This window comes from Rhinoraja longicauda, chromosome 14 (genome assembly GCF_053455715.1).
Source record: "Rhinoraja longicauda isolate Sanriku21f chromosome 14, sRhiLon1.1, whole genome shotgun sequence".
Classification (NCBI taxonomy): Eukaryota; Metazoa; Chordata; class Chondrichthyes; order Rajiformes; family Arhynchobatidae; genus Rhinoraja; species Rhinoraja longicauda.
In genome coordinates this window covers 19,462,382-19,477,039 of record NC_135966.1, presented here as the reverse complement: position 1 = coordinate 19,477,039, position 14,658 = coordinate 19,462,382, and the positions used below count along the sequence as shown (strand labels likewise).

The 14,658-nt window shown below is 45.2% G+C and overlaps 1 protein-coding gene across 1 annotated transcript in view; it reads left to right on the top strand.

Moving 5' to 3' along the window:
* The first annotated feature begins 2,632 nt into the window (after nt 1-2,632).
* Nucleotides 2,633-14,658, top strand: part of tspan17 (tetraspanin 17) — a 34,794-nt gene continuing 22,768 nt past the window's right edge. Inside the window, exon 1 of the mRNA XM_078411525.1 lies at nt 2,633-3,029. Within this exon, the coding sequence (XP_078267651.1) occupies nt 2,949-3,029 (81 nt within the window). The 5' untranslated portion in view covers nt 2,633-2,948. The remainder of the gene's footprint in view (nt 3,030-14,658) is intronic.

Here is a 14,658-nt window from a genome sequence, read left to right as displayed (position 1 = left end):
CATTTTCCTTGATCTCCACTCCCTTTGATGTCTCGTTCTCACACCTTACCTTTCCTTATCTCTATCTCCCCCTCCCCTGACTCTCAGTCTGAAGAAGGGTCTCGACCCAAAACCCCGAAAGTACAACGCCGAGCAGCTCGCTTTGTATGTAATGAGTACAAGTGCAAATCAAGCGTGAATAATATGCTGATTTCTCTCGGATAGGATACCCTAGAGCTCCACAGAATCAGGCTAAGACTTATTGTAATTTACAAAGAGATTCACAAAATCACGCCATCAAAACTTCCGTCATCCCAGAGCACCAACTGCCATGAAACAAGACACAATACCGGTCCCTACATCATCAACTCGCTGAATTTCAATAAATTTTGTTACTAATATTCCCTTTACCCTAGGACGATAAGGGAATGGAACATGTTACCACCCAACCAACGCCCAAAAGGGGATTGAGCAACTTGGTCAAAAAGGCCCACTTCAAAATTTAATCACTATTCTACTCACTCTGACCTGCGTGAGATAACCACTTATGAGGTGTTTGCGCAGTAATCAACCAGAGCCACTAATTCCTTCTCTCCGGAGACGCTACCTGTCCCGCTGAGGTACTCCAGCATCTTGCGTCTATCTTTCGTTTAAACCAGCATCTGCTGTTCCTTCCTACACACAATCCAAACTCATTTCCCGTAAGGATTTAATTCCATTGCATTCTGCCAGGTTCTTTATTGTACATGTAAACATAGCACAAAAAGTAAGGACATTTGTGTTTGGTAGATTATTTTTTTGTTGTAACAATGCTTCTTGGCAATAAATCTTATATCGTTGGAAAGCCTGTTTATTTCCCTTTTAAATGGTGCCACATTTGTAAGGAACATGCATTTGTGGGATGAGCAGCAGAGCTGAGTATGTGGGTTGCGCCCATGAAAAATCTGCCAAATCTTCTCTGCCAATGCCAAACAGCTTATTCTGCCATTGACTCTTGTTCGGTGTTGTTTGGTGGATTGGATGATTGAAGTCTGAAGAAACAAGACATATTGGCAATTTAACAATTTATTCATTTAATAAACAGGAGCCTCAGTAGCGTGTGGAAGAACCATACACAGCCACAACAGCCTGGCACCACCTCCTCATGCTGGTCACCAGCCTGGTCACACACTGTTGTGGGATGGCATCCCATTCTTCAACCAGCATTTGTCGCAAGTCAGCCAACGTGGTTGTGTTGGTCACTCTGGCACGAACAGTACGCCCAAGCTGATCCCACAAGTGTTCAATGGGGTTGAGGTCAGGACTGCTGGCAGGCCATTCCATCCTCTCCACTCCCAAATTCTGGAGGTAGTCTCTGAGAAACCCTGCTCTGTGGGGGCGAGCATTGTCATCTTGGAGGATAGAGTTCGGTCCCAGACTGTGGAGATATGGGATTGCAACTGGTTGCAGAATCTCATTGAGATTGCTTCCAATGATGACAAGCCTCGTTTTTCCAGTGAGGGAGATGCTGCCCCACACCATCACACTGCCTCCACCAAAAGATGTTACTCTATTGGTGCAGCAATCAGCATAGCGTTCTCCGCGTCTTCTCCACACTTTGACCCTATGATCCAACTGCCGTAGGCAGAATCTGGACTCATCGCTGAACATAACGTTCCTCCACATGTTCAGGTTCCAGTGCACATGTTGCCGACACCAGCGCAAACGGGCCTGACGGTGAAGGGCAGTCATGGCAGGCCTCCTGGCAGCCCTATGAGACCGGAGATCGGCTGTGTGCAGTCTGTTCCGAATTGTCTGGGCAGAGAGCCGTCGGCCATATCGTCCTGCAAACCTTGACTGCAAATCTGGAGAAGACAGCCTACGGTTCCTAAGTGCTGACAGGGTGAGGAAACGGTCTTCTTCGGGTGTCGTCTTCTTGGGACGCCCACTTCGTGGCCTGTCTCTGACATCCCCCGTTATATAGAACTTGGCCTTCACTTTGGAGATGGTACTAGGGCTCACTCCAAATAATGCTGCAACTTGGTTTTGCGGAACACCAGCTTGAAGTTGCCCTATCGCACGGGCCCTATCCAGATCAGTCAAATGTGGCATGCTGATTCGTGGAGCAGACACCTACTGACCACTGTAGCAGGGCCCATGCTCACAGATGCTGCCAATCAGGTGCCAATCAGGCACCTGATTGTCAGCACCTGGGGGTACCAGAAGCTCAAAACAAGAGTCAATAGCAACAGCAGAATAAGCTGTTTGGCATTGGCAGAGAAGATTTGGCAAATGTTTCATGGGCGCATCCCATATACTCAGCTCTGCTGCTCATCCCACAAATGCATGTTCCTTACAAATGTGGCACCATTTAAAAGGGAAATAAACAGGCTTTCCAACGGTATAAGATTTATTGCCAAGAAGTATTGTTACAACAAAGAAATAATCTACCAAACACAAATTTCCTTACTTTTTGTGCTATGTTTATTTAGTATCGTTACCAGTCCGCATGAAGAATTTCTCCCACCAATAACCCGCCGGCTGCAGCAAACCCACCCCGGGTCAGATCCCCGGGGATGGACCGAGCGAGCGGCTTCACTAGACATGTCAATCACGACGGCCCGGCCCTGCCCAGATCCGCCCCACCCATCCGCGCATGCGTGCAGGGGCCGGCAGGCCAGCGCATGCGCGGTGGCAGGGCAGCGGGCTGATGGAAACAGACGGTTGATGATCGCCGGGCAGGCGGACGGGCGTCGACGCCATGGAACTGTGAGCGGGCTCGTCCGTCGTCCACCGGCTGTCGGGCCGAGGGCAGCCTCGATGCACGATAGCTCGGTGCCCCTGCTGAGGTGGGCGGGCTGGCCTCGGCGCCTGGCTCCTCTCGCTGGCCATTGATCGCGAGTGATCCGGGCGGCCGCCGGGCTCCGGCTCCGGCTCCGACCGTCGGGGTCTCCCTCCCCGCCGCCGCCGCCGCCGCCTTCCCGCTCACCATGTCCGGCAAACACTTCAAGGGCCCCGAAGTTAGTTGCTGCGTCAAGTACGTCCTGTTCGGCTTCAACATCGTCTTCTGGGTGAGTTGAGGGAAGCCGGTGCCGGGTGTTAGTTCCCAGGGAGGCACCTCTTAGGGTGCCTGATTGGACCCCCGGCCAGCATTAGGGAGAATGCACGGTTATTTCCCACGTCCAATACTAAACTGGCTGGTGTGAAGCTACTAGGTTTCTTTGTGCATCCTCATTCAGAACAAAAGGTCGGGAGGGAGCCTTTTGTCCCGATCCGCAAGCTAGCGCCGGGCGGAACAAAAACTTCCTCGACAAACCGCTCCTCTTGCAACCCCAGAAACTTCGCCCTTTTGTCGCTGGCGAAACGACGTGGAGTATTTTATCACCGGGTACGTGCAAGGGTGAGGGGAGGTGGTGGGTGTCTTGGCAACCCCTTGCTGGAGTTTCAATGCTGAAGCGTTACAAAAGCCACAAGGAAATCTGGCCACTGTTTTGTAGAGTAGGAGACGCTGTTGTTACAATCGTGTTTCAGTTTGTACTGCAGTTTCCCCGTGCCATCCAGTAACTCTTTGCTGCTTTTGTTTGATTTGACGCGGAGAGCCAGCCGGTCCAGCAAGGATGCCATTGTTTTCAATTTCATAACTTCTCTGAGAAAAAAATCATGAGCCAAACATTATTTCTCTTTCAAACAAAATGGTCCAATTGCGATCGGTGGTTGAAAAGCTTGGCACACCAAAGTGAGTCCTGCTGCATCCTTTCTTGTTTAGTGTTACAATGATTTGTAAAATAATATGGAAGTGGTGTGAAAGGTAGGTAGTGTAACGTTTTATTGGTCGAGTATAAAAAACGAGGTTAAGCTGGAGATGTGTAACATAATAGGTCACAGCTGGAGTACTGTTTACGGTCTTGGCCACTTTACAGAAAGGGTGTAATTAATCTCGAGGAATGATGTTTGCTATTTCTCAATTGGGGGCCACGTTGACAAAAAAAATATTCAACAAGAGATCCACGTTAACAATAAACATTGATTATTGTTCTGTAATGTTAGATATACTTACTGGCACACATTGTATGAATGCAGGACAGTAGGTACACATGACACTCCCACACAGCCTGGCTTCATGCCCAACATGCTCACACTGCTGAATCCCACACACTCCCTGTGGCTGAGTCCTTTACCTTAGGTTCTTCCCCCTCCACTTTACTTTGCACCCCATCTTTTTAACCCTTGCAGCTTCTCATTTGCTGAGTACTCCCTGCCTTTTTTTGGCTGCTTTGTCTGGACCTTGCCTCTGTCCATGTTTTGACTTTCGAGCTGCACTTTGTGTTGATGAGAATTGCCACTGGCATGTGGACCTTGCAAGGATGGGAGGAAAGATTAATGAACAGGCTACATATTTTACCCAAGGACAAGAGGAGGCTGAAGTCAGATTTGAGAGGGGACTATTTTGAGTGGATGCACATTCTTCCCTTGACAGAAACTAGGATCACACATCTGAAATTATTGATGAGTTTTTCCACAAAGAATGCTTGGGTCTGTGGTTGAGTATTATAGGCAGAAACTTTTGATAGACTTAAACTTGAAGCCAATGAATAAAGAGCTGAAAAGTGAAATTTGGCAGGATTCAGCACAGACATGATATGCCAAATGGCTCCATCTGTAAATTTCTAAACTTCTACAGTCATGTGCATTTGCACAACTTGATGTTTTTAAGTACTCTGTCTATTTCTAAGGCTATCTTCTTTCAAAGTGATGTGGTGGATGGATCTGCAGACTTCTCTTAATCCAACATCTTGTAATTATATTTCATCTTTAACATACTAAAAAAGCAGGAAGCACAAAGTGGTGTTATGATACAGAGCTGCATAAAGATATGTTGGGATAGATTGTTTAAATGTTAGGCAGGGGTAGGCTTTAAGAAGGTTTTTAACAGAGGAAAGAAAATTTAGGTTTAAGTGTAGCTGTTCTGAAGTTTGTGACCAGAACAGCTTAAGAAATGGTAAGAAAAAGTGGTGCTCTTAACATTGGAGATATTAAAAACTGAGGGAGCTCATATCTGGGTGGACTCTGGAAATGGAGAAGGCTACAGATAGATATGAGGCAAATTAGAGTTTTTAAATTGATACTTTGCTCAACCCAGTTGAATTAGACCAACCATATAAAGTAAATGAAACGAATTTAAGTTATAATATGGTTTGGAGAGTTTTGGATTATTCTGAGTCAATTTGGAGCAAATAATGCATGGGAGTGAGAGGTGGGGTTAGAAAAAGAGGACATCACACCCATCAGAAAAGAGGTTTTCCAAGAATGTCAGTTCTGAGCATGATCTTCAGTTTCTTCTTAACAAAACCATAAATATAATGTAATTACTGGTATTCCATTTTTAATGCAACAGAACAAGGAAACATTTCTTGGTGTTTGTTTTAAATTGTCAGGGGAGGCATGCGCAGAAATCAGTGGAAGTTGAACGGATGGACTGAAACACATCTAAAAAAAATCAAATGTTAACGGCTGATTAGCAATACTTTGGATCAGGGTGTGGTCTTTGTTTTTAATTGCAGTAATTTGGGATTTAATCTTGCCTATTGGTTAACAATGGCAGTTAATTGTTGCAGTGTGTGTCAAATTAGATCTATTGCCATATGTATGAGCACGGTGAGGTACAGGTACAATGAAAATCTTACTTGTGGCAGTATCACAGACACATAGACAGACAAATACACACAAATTATACATAAATAATATACAAATTATATGTTAAATTTCTAAAAGAAAGAAGACTGCTTAAAAGAAAGAGTGCAAACGTAATTAGAAAGAAAAATAAGTCCATGGCATTGAACAAAGTGGACTCGTTTCTGTTGAGGTAGAATTAGGGTTGTGCAGGTTGGTTCAAGAACCCAGTGGTTGTAGGAAAGTAGCTGTTTCTGAATCTGCTTGTGTGGGACTTCAGACTTCTGTATCTACTGTGCAATGGTAACAATGAGAAGGTGTGGCCCAAAGAGGGGATCCCTGATGTAGATGCTTTTGATGAAGGATATTTTATACAGTACGTCTCTTAAAGGTTTGTTTGAGTTTATGGGGACATATCAAATCTTCTAAGAAACTAGCGGTGCTCAGCATCAATTTGCTGAGCTCAGGTAAGGTGGCATTGGGTTTGTGCTAAGCCACTTAGTCATAGCTGTAAAGTGAGGAGAACAGGGGATTGAGCATTCAGATTTGAAATACAGTGAGGGGCAGTTGTTACCAATCGGCGCTGATTGAGGTGTACGGATGAAGAAGACAAGGAACTAGTTGCAAATGGAAGTACAGAGGTCCAGGTCTGGAGCTTGCAGATGAGTTTGGAGGGGTGACAATGTTAAATGCCAAGCTGTACATATGTGTTCCTTGTATACTGATGAGCCAGCACAAAGTGGAGACCCAGTGAGATAGCATCTCATGTTGTAGCGAGAAGGAAACTGATTCAGATCCAGGCACATTCTGAGCAGAAGTTGATTCCTGCCGTAACCAGCCCCTCGGAGTACTTTATTATGGTGAATGCAAGTACAACTGGGTGATACTCATGGAGGCAGGTCACTATTCTTCTTGGGCACTGGTGAGATAGAACCTCTTTTGAACATGATCCCTGGAAATAGCCTGTTCAGCAGAGTTCTGTGTCATCCCAATCCCAAAAGATTTTATAAATACATAAGGGGGAAAAGGGTATCTAGAGAGAGAGTAGGACCTCTCAGGAATCAAAGCGGTCACCTCTGTGTGAAGCCACAGGAGATAGGCAAGGTCCTCAATGAGTATTTCTCCTCCATATTTACCAAGGAGAAAGACAGAAGTGTCTTGAGAGCAGTCAGCGTTACTGTCGAAGAAGTACTAAAGGTACAATCGTGTATGAAGGTAGACAGATCTCCAGGGCCTGATCAGATATGTAATATCCAAGGACATTGCGGGAAACTAAAGGGCCTGTCCCACTTAGGCGATTTTTATTTAGGCGAGTGCCGGTGACTGAAAGTCATAGCAGATCGCCGAAAAAATTAACCCTACGACAATGACCACGACAATGCCCGCGACAAGCTAAGACAACCTACCACATAGGCAACGGCAAGCTGACGACAACTGGCGACTCAGTTTTCGCCACCTAGGACGTCCACTGTGACAGGGACCACGGCAAGCTAAGACAACTGACGACAACTTCTTCAGTCTGAAGAAGGGTCTCGACCCGAAACGTCACCCATTCCTTCTCTCCCGAGATGCTGCCTGACCTGCTGAGTTACTCCAGCATTTTGTGAATAAATCGATTTGTACCAGCATCTGCAGTTATTTTCTTATACAACTGACGAAAACCTGCACTTATGTGGAGATGTCACAAGCACAACTCACACGTGAACAAGCCGACAGCAAGGTCCGTTCAGTGAAATTTCTAGGTATATTTTGCATTCGTTTGAAGTGTCCGTTTAAAAAAAAAAAGATTTTGGCATGCAGTTATCCATGTTTCATAGGAATATATTGTTTTTGAATAAAGTTGATTTTGGTGATTTAAAAAAAAAAAAAGGTGTCGGAATCTATTGAATTTCTAAGTACTTTATCAGGCCATCTCATTCAAAGATTCTAGTCGCATTCATTTTGACCATTAAAATCAAATGCTGACACACGCACTGCGCTATGAGAACTCTTTTCATTCATTTATTTAGATCAATGAGGCAAACACATACACAGGCATTTCACTACATTTATTAAAGGCCAAAGCTCACGCAAAGACAGACACTACTAATGCAAAGATTAAACGGAGTTTTACTGCTATGCTGTTTGTGGGGGGTATGCACACCTGACCATAAGGACAGCAAGGTCCGGCCAGACCATTTTGACAAACGGGTTTTGACAGTTCCTGTCAGACCTTGTCTTCTTGTGTCTGGTTGACGTTGGTAGTCTGCAATGAAATTCATCTGTCCTCAGTACAGGCGACAACCTTGCAAACCTGGGGACAGCATGCGACAGCGCCTGCAATAAGCAACGATACCTGGCGACAAGCCAGCTGTCGCCGAGAAATTTCTCCGCGATGCGCCGAGATCCACTACGATTCTTTGAAGACTCCTCATGATCACGACCGCGACACCCCAGCGAACTGTCGGTGACAGCCTAGTCGCCAGCAGTCGCCCTAAAATCGCCTAAGTGGGACAGACCCTTGGAGAAAGAATTGCTGGTGCCCTGGTTGAAACTTGAGTCGTCCTTAAGTACAGGAGAAGTGCCGGAAGACTGGAGGGTGGCAAATGTTGTGCCTCTTTTCAAGAAGTGCTGAAGGGAAAATGCTGGGAACTATGGCCGGTGAGCTTAACATCTGTAGTTGGAAAGTTACTGGAGAGTGTTCTGACGGATAGGGTGTACAGGCATTTGGATGGGCAAGGTCTGATTAGGGATAGTCAGCATGGTTTTGTACGTGGGAGGTCGTTTCTCACAAATCTGATTGATTTTTTTGAAGATGTGACCAAAAAGGTCGATTAGGGCAGACCTGTAGATGTTGTGTACATGGATTTCAGTACGGCATTCGGCAAGGTTTCGCATGGTAGGCTGCTCTGGAAGGTTAGATCACACGGAATCCGAGGAGAGATTGCTGAATGGATAGCAAATTGGCTCCATGGAAGGAAGCAGAGGGTGATGGTGGAAGGTTGCTTCTTGGACTGGAGGCCTGTGACTAGTGGTGTGCCTCCCGTTACTGTTTGTACAACAATGATTTGGCTGAGAACATACAGGGCAAGATTAGCAAGTTTGCTGATGATACAAATGTGAGTGGTTTTGCAGATAGTGAAGATGGGTTTCAAAGATTGCAGCTGGATCTGGGTCGATTGGCCAGGTGGGCGGAGGAATGGTTGATGGAATTTAATACAGAGAAGTGTGGGTGCTGCATTTTGGGATGTCTAACAAGGGCAGGACATACACAGTAAATGGTAGGCCTCTGGGGAGTGTTATAGAGCAGAGGGATCGAGGAGTGAGGTGCATGAATCCTTGAAGGTCGAGTCGCAGGTAGATAAGGTGGTCATAAAGACTTTTGGCACATTGGCCTTCATCAGTCAGAGTATTGAGTATAGAAGTTGGGAGGTCATGTTGCCGTTGTATGAGACATTGGTGAGACCGCATTTAGAATATGTGGGCACCATGTTATAGGAAAGATATTGTCAAGCTTGAAAGGGTCCAGAAAAGATTTACGAAGATGTTGCTAGGACTAGAGGGTGCTAGGAACAACACGGCCAACAATAGAAACATTTTAAAAAACATCACTGGAAATCTTAAATAATAGTAAATGCCAGAAATACAATCCCCTTTCCCCAGAATTGACAGAATTGTTTCTCTCATGCGATTGTTTTCCGATAACACAATGTTCATAGGGAATGGAACTATTGCATTATAGCAGAACTATCGCATTATAGCAGAACTATCTGTGGTTGGAAGTCGAGCAGCAGGTGTAGACAGATAAAGAAGGGGTGTTACATTTCCTGCTGTTTTTTGAGCAGGAACAGGAATGTTTGGTCTTGCTCAAAGAACGGATTAGCAAGTTACAAAGGAAACAATCTCTTCTGAATGTTGAAAGGAGAGTAGGTGTGTCTGGTGGTGCAATCTCTTTAATGGAGATAAAAAAAATTGGAAAATTGGGTGCATGGTGCATTTAATTTGGGGTTTGGCGAGATGGAATGCAAGAACAAAGGACAGGGAGAACCATTCCTTAGTCTGGCTGGGAGGAGAGATAGTGAAAAGGCAGGTGTAGGAAATATGGAGATGTAGTTGAAAACCGTATCAATTATGAAGGGGTGGAAGGCGGATTCAAGTTTATAGAAAATATTTCATGCAGTCTGGTATAGAAAATCAATGACAACAAATACATTTGCAATAAAGAACCTGGGAGAATGGAATGGAATCCTTACAGGACATACCTATGGATTATGCCCGTGTGAACATTGGAGCTGGATGGAAATTAAAATCTTACATAACAGAAGTTTTGAGATCTATACAGGTGCATGAACAACATCCAATAGTTATCAATGTACTGGAGAAACACTTGACGGAAAAGTCCTGCATCAAATTGAAACAAGGGATGTTCGATATGTTCCACAAAGAAATGGGCTCAGCTCCTTGTAGTTCCCATAGCTGTATATTTTGGAAAATTGAATAGGTGAAGGAGACATTCAGTGTTAGAAAGCGTTCAGTCAGGTGAATAAGTGTGGTGCTGGAGGGGAATTGATTGAGCCTCTGTTCAAGGAAGGCATAAAAGACCCTCTGGGCAGCACGGTGGCGCAGCGGTATAGTTACTGCCTTACAGCACTTGCAATGCCGGAGATCCGGGTTCGAAGCAGACTATGGATGGTGTCTACGGAGTTTGTTCGTTCTTCCCATGACCATGTGGGGTTTCTCCGAGATCTTCGGTTTCCTCCCACACTCCAAAGGCTTAAAGGTATGTAGGTTAATTGGCTTGGTGTATGCAGAAATTGTCTCTAGTAGTAGGATAGTGTTAATGCGCGGGGATCGCTGGTCAGTGTGGACTCGCTGGGCCGAAGGGCCTGTTTCCGCGCTGTATCTCTAAACTAAACTAAACCTTCCTTGTGTGGGTTGGAAGTGTACAGAGCATGTCAGTCATGCCCAAGGAGATAATAGCCTGATGTTAATAGTGCAGCTCTGGTGTAGCAGGAGGTAAAAGGAAATGTCTGAGAACTGACTATTTGCCCCTTTGAGATGGGGGGCCATTTGGCAAATCACAAATACTGGCACAGTACGCAGGTTTGATGGAAATATTGAGGTTGGCACGGTGAGCAGTGCGCTGCACATTAGTGCCCTACCTGCACCAAAACACCATCCTGGAACGTTTCCAGTCAGGTTTCAGAGCCCACCACAGCACAGAGTCTGCCTTGTTGAAGGTACACAACGACCTGCTTCTCGCCATCGACACCGGCGACTGTGCAATCCTGCTCCTTCTCGACCTCAGCGCAGCGTTCGATACAGTGGACCACACCATCCTTATTGACCGTCTCCGGTACGCGGTTGGCATTGATGGCACTGCCCTGAGCTGGTTCGCTTCGTACCTCAAAGATAGGAGTTTCGCCATCAACATAGGCAGTTATTCCTCTGCTCCAGCTAGCCTCTCCTGCGGAGTTCCACAAGGCTCCATCCTAGGCCCCATTCTCTTCTCTCTATACATGCTCCCCCTTGGCCAAATCATTCAAAGGCACGGCATTTCTTTCCACTGCTATGCCGATGACACTCAGCTTTACCTCCCCCTGAAACCCAACAACCAGTCAAATTTAAACAGCCTCTTACACTGCCTTGAGGACATAAAATGTTGGATGGCACAGAACTTCCTCCAATTAAATGAGAGCAAGTCTGAGGTCATCCTATTCGGCCCCCCCGACTCCATCAAATTGATAACAGGCAGTCTTGGAAGTCTATCCTGCCTAGTCAAACCGCATGTCAAAAACCTCGGCATGATATTTGACTCTGCATTAAAATTTGATAAGCAAGTCAACGCTGTGGTAAAAGCCAGCTTCTTCCAACTTCGAACCATAGCAAAAATCAAACCTTTCCTCCAATTCGACGACACAGAAAAAATCATTCACGCTTTCATTTCCTCCCGCCTAGACTACTGCAACTCCCTATACACTGGGATCAGCCAATCTTCCCTGTCCCGCCTGCAAATGGTCCAAAACGCCGCAGCGAGACTCCTGACGGGTACCCGTAAAAGGGACCACATCACCCCGATTCTGGCCTCTCTCCACTGGCTCCCTGTACGGTACAGAATCAACTTCAAGCTCCTCCTATTCACGTATAAAGCCCTAAATGGACACTCCCCCCCTATATCAAAAATCTTCTAACCCCCCTCTCTAACTCCAGGTTCCTCAGGTCGGCCGACTTGGGGCTACTCACTATCCCGCGGTCTAGGCTTAAGCTCAGGGGTGACCGCGCTTTTGCGGTTGCAGCTCCTAGAACGGAACAGCATCCCTCTCCCCATCAGAACTGCCCCCTCCATCGACTCCGTTAAGTCCAGGCTCAAAACCTATTTCTACTCCCTAGCGTTTGAGGCTCATTGAGGAGGCGCTGTGAACTGTTTGCGTGCTACTGTATGTTTCATTTTTTTTCCCATTGGAACCTAATCAGATGTACAGCACTTTGGTCAACGTGGGTTGTTTTTAAATGTGCTATACAAATAAAATTGACTTGACTTGACTTGACATTGAAAAGGGTAGGATGAAGTGAATTTGGGGAGTGGAAGAACAGGTCAATGTCTTTTTGGAATGTAGAGCTGAGAGAGAATAACTTCCTTTTGGAGGGATTAATGTGCAAAAAATATAGAGTAAAGCTGATTAACAAAAGAACTAAAACCTGCATCGAGGTTTGTTTTGTGCATCAAATGGTTAGGGTCAAAATGTACTGTCACGGATCAACTGCAGCTGGATGAATATTTGAATGGACAGAATGTGCAGGCCCTTGGGAGAGCGTGGAGGAGAGTAGCCAGCTAGATCACTATCTTGCATCTGATGGGTCGAAATACCACCTTAACTGCAGTAACTATTTTGTTATCACATTAGAATAAATACTGCTTAATGAGTCATGAATACCTGTCATATTCACTTACATTTCATGTTATCTTTTCTCTAGAAAGGTTAGAGATAGGTTAGAATTATGAGAATAGACGTGTGTAGAAAGGGGAATATTTACAAATACCCAATCTTTTTTTAATTGACTCATTTACTTTTAAGGTGTAGATGACAGGGAGAACAAAACAAGAATTCTTCTTTGGGTGCTTTTAAACTAAATAGTGTGGTGTGGGGGGGGGGGTGTTTCAAATGGGATAGACAAGGATGGAGTTAAAGGGAAAAAGAGTATAGGAAAAATTAAGAAATACCCCAGAATTAACGGGAAAGAAAGCAAACGAAGGAATAGGAGAGAATGGCCGTGTAATAGGAATCGATGTGAAAGGTGAGATGAGCAAAGGATTAAAAGTACAAAAATGAATGTGTGAAGTATAAGAAGTAAAGTGGATGAGCTTGAGGCTTAGATTGGTAGATATGACATTGTGGGGATTACAGACACATGGCTGCAGCAGGATCGGGGTTGGGAACTGAATATTCAGGGTTATACGTCCTATAGAAAGGACAGGCAGGTGGGCAAAGTAGGTGGGGTAGCTCTGTTGCTGAGGGATGAAATTCAGTCCCTTACGAGGGATGGGGAGAGGATGGGGAGCCCCTTACGAGGGATGGGGAGTCCCTTATGAGGGATGACATGGGGACTGACAATGTAGAGTCACTGTGGATAGGGTTGAGGAATTGTAAAGGTAAGAAGACACTAATGGGAGTTATCTATAGACCCCCAAACAGTAGCCTGGATATAGGGTGTAAGTTGTAGCAGGAGTTTAAATTGGCATGATACAAAGGTAATGCCACTGGTTATGGGGGATTTCAATATGCAGGTAGACTGGGAAAATCAGGTTGGTTCTGGACCCCAAGATAGGGAGTTTGTAGAGTGCCTCCGAGATGGATTCTTAGAGCAGCTTGTACTAGACCCTACCAGAGAGAAGGCAATTCTGGATTTGGTGTTGTCCAATGAACCAAATTTAATAAGGGAACTCGAGGTAAAGGAACCGTTTGGAGGTGGTGACCATAATATGATTAATTCTAATCTGCAATTTGAGAGGGAGAAGGTTAAACCTGGAATGTCAGTGTGGCAGTTGAACAAAGGGGACTATGAAGGCATGAGAGAGGAGCTGGTCAAGGTCGAATGGAAAAGGATCCTAGCAGGAATGATGGTGGAACAGCAATGGCAGGAATTTCTGGGCATAATCCAGAAGATGCAGGATCATTTCATTCCAAAGAGGAAGAAAGATTCTAAGGGGAGTAAGAGGCAACAGTTAACAAGGGAAGTTAGAGATGGAATAAAACCAAAAGAAAAGATGTATAAGATAGCAAAGAGTAGTGGGAAGCCAGGGGATTGGGCAACTTTCAAAGGACAACAGAAGGTAGCAAAAAGGACAATACAGGCTGAAAAGATGAGGTACGAAGAGAAGCTGGCCAAGAATATAAAGGACAGTAAAAGCTTCTTTAGGTATGTTAAGAGAAAAGATTAGCAGAGACAAAAGTGGGTCCCTTAAAGGCAGAAACGGGTGAAATGATTATGGGTAACAAGGAAATGGCAGAAGGGTTGAGCAGGTACTAGAGATCTGTCTTCACTAAGGAAGATACAAACAGTCTCCCAGATGTACTAGAAAGGAGCGAGAGAGAAAATGGGAAAATGTAGAGTAGTTAGCCTGACATCGGTGGTGAGGAAGATGCTGGAGTCAATTATTAAAGGGATAATAAAGGCACATTTGGATAGTGGTAAAAGGATTGGTCCAAGGCAGCATGGATTTATGAAGGTGAAATCCTGCCTGACTAATCTTCTGGAATTTTTTGAGGATGTGACAAGTAAAATGGATGAAGGTGAGCCAGTGGATGTAGTGTATCTAGACTTTCAGAAAGCCTTTGATAAGGTCCCACACGGGAGGTTGGTGAGCAAAATTAGAGCACATGGTATTTGGGGGTGGGGTATTGACATGGATAGAAAATTGGTTGGCTGATAGGAAGCAAAGCGTAGGAATAAACAGGTCCTTTTCAGAATGGCAGGCAGTGGCGAGTGGAGTGGGAATAAACGGGTCCATTTCAGAATGGCAGGCAGTGGTGAGTGGAGTGCCGCAAGGAT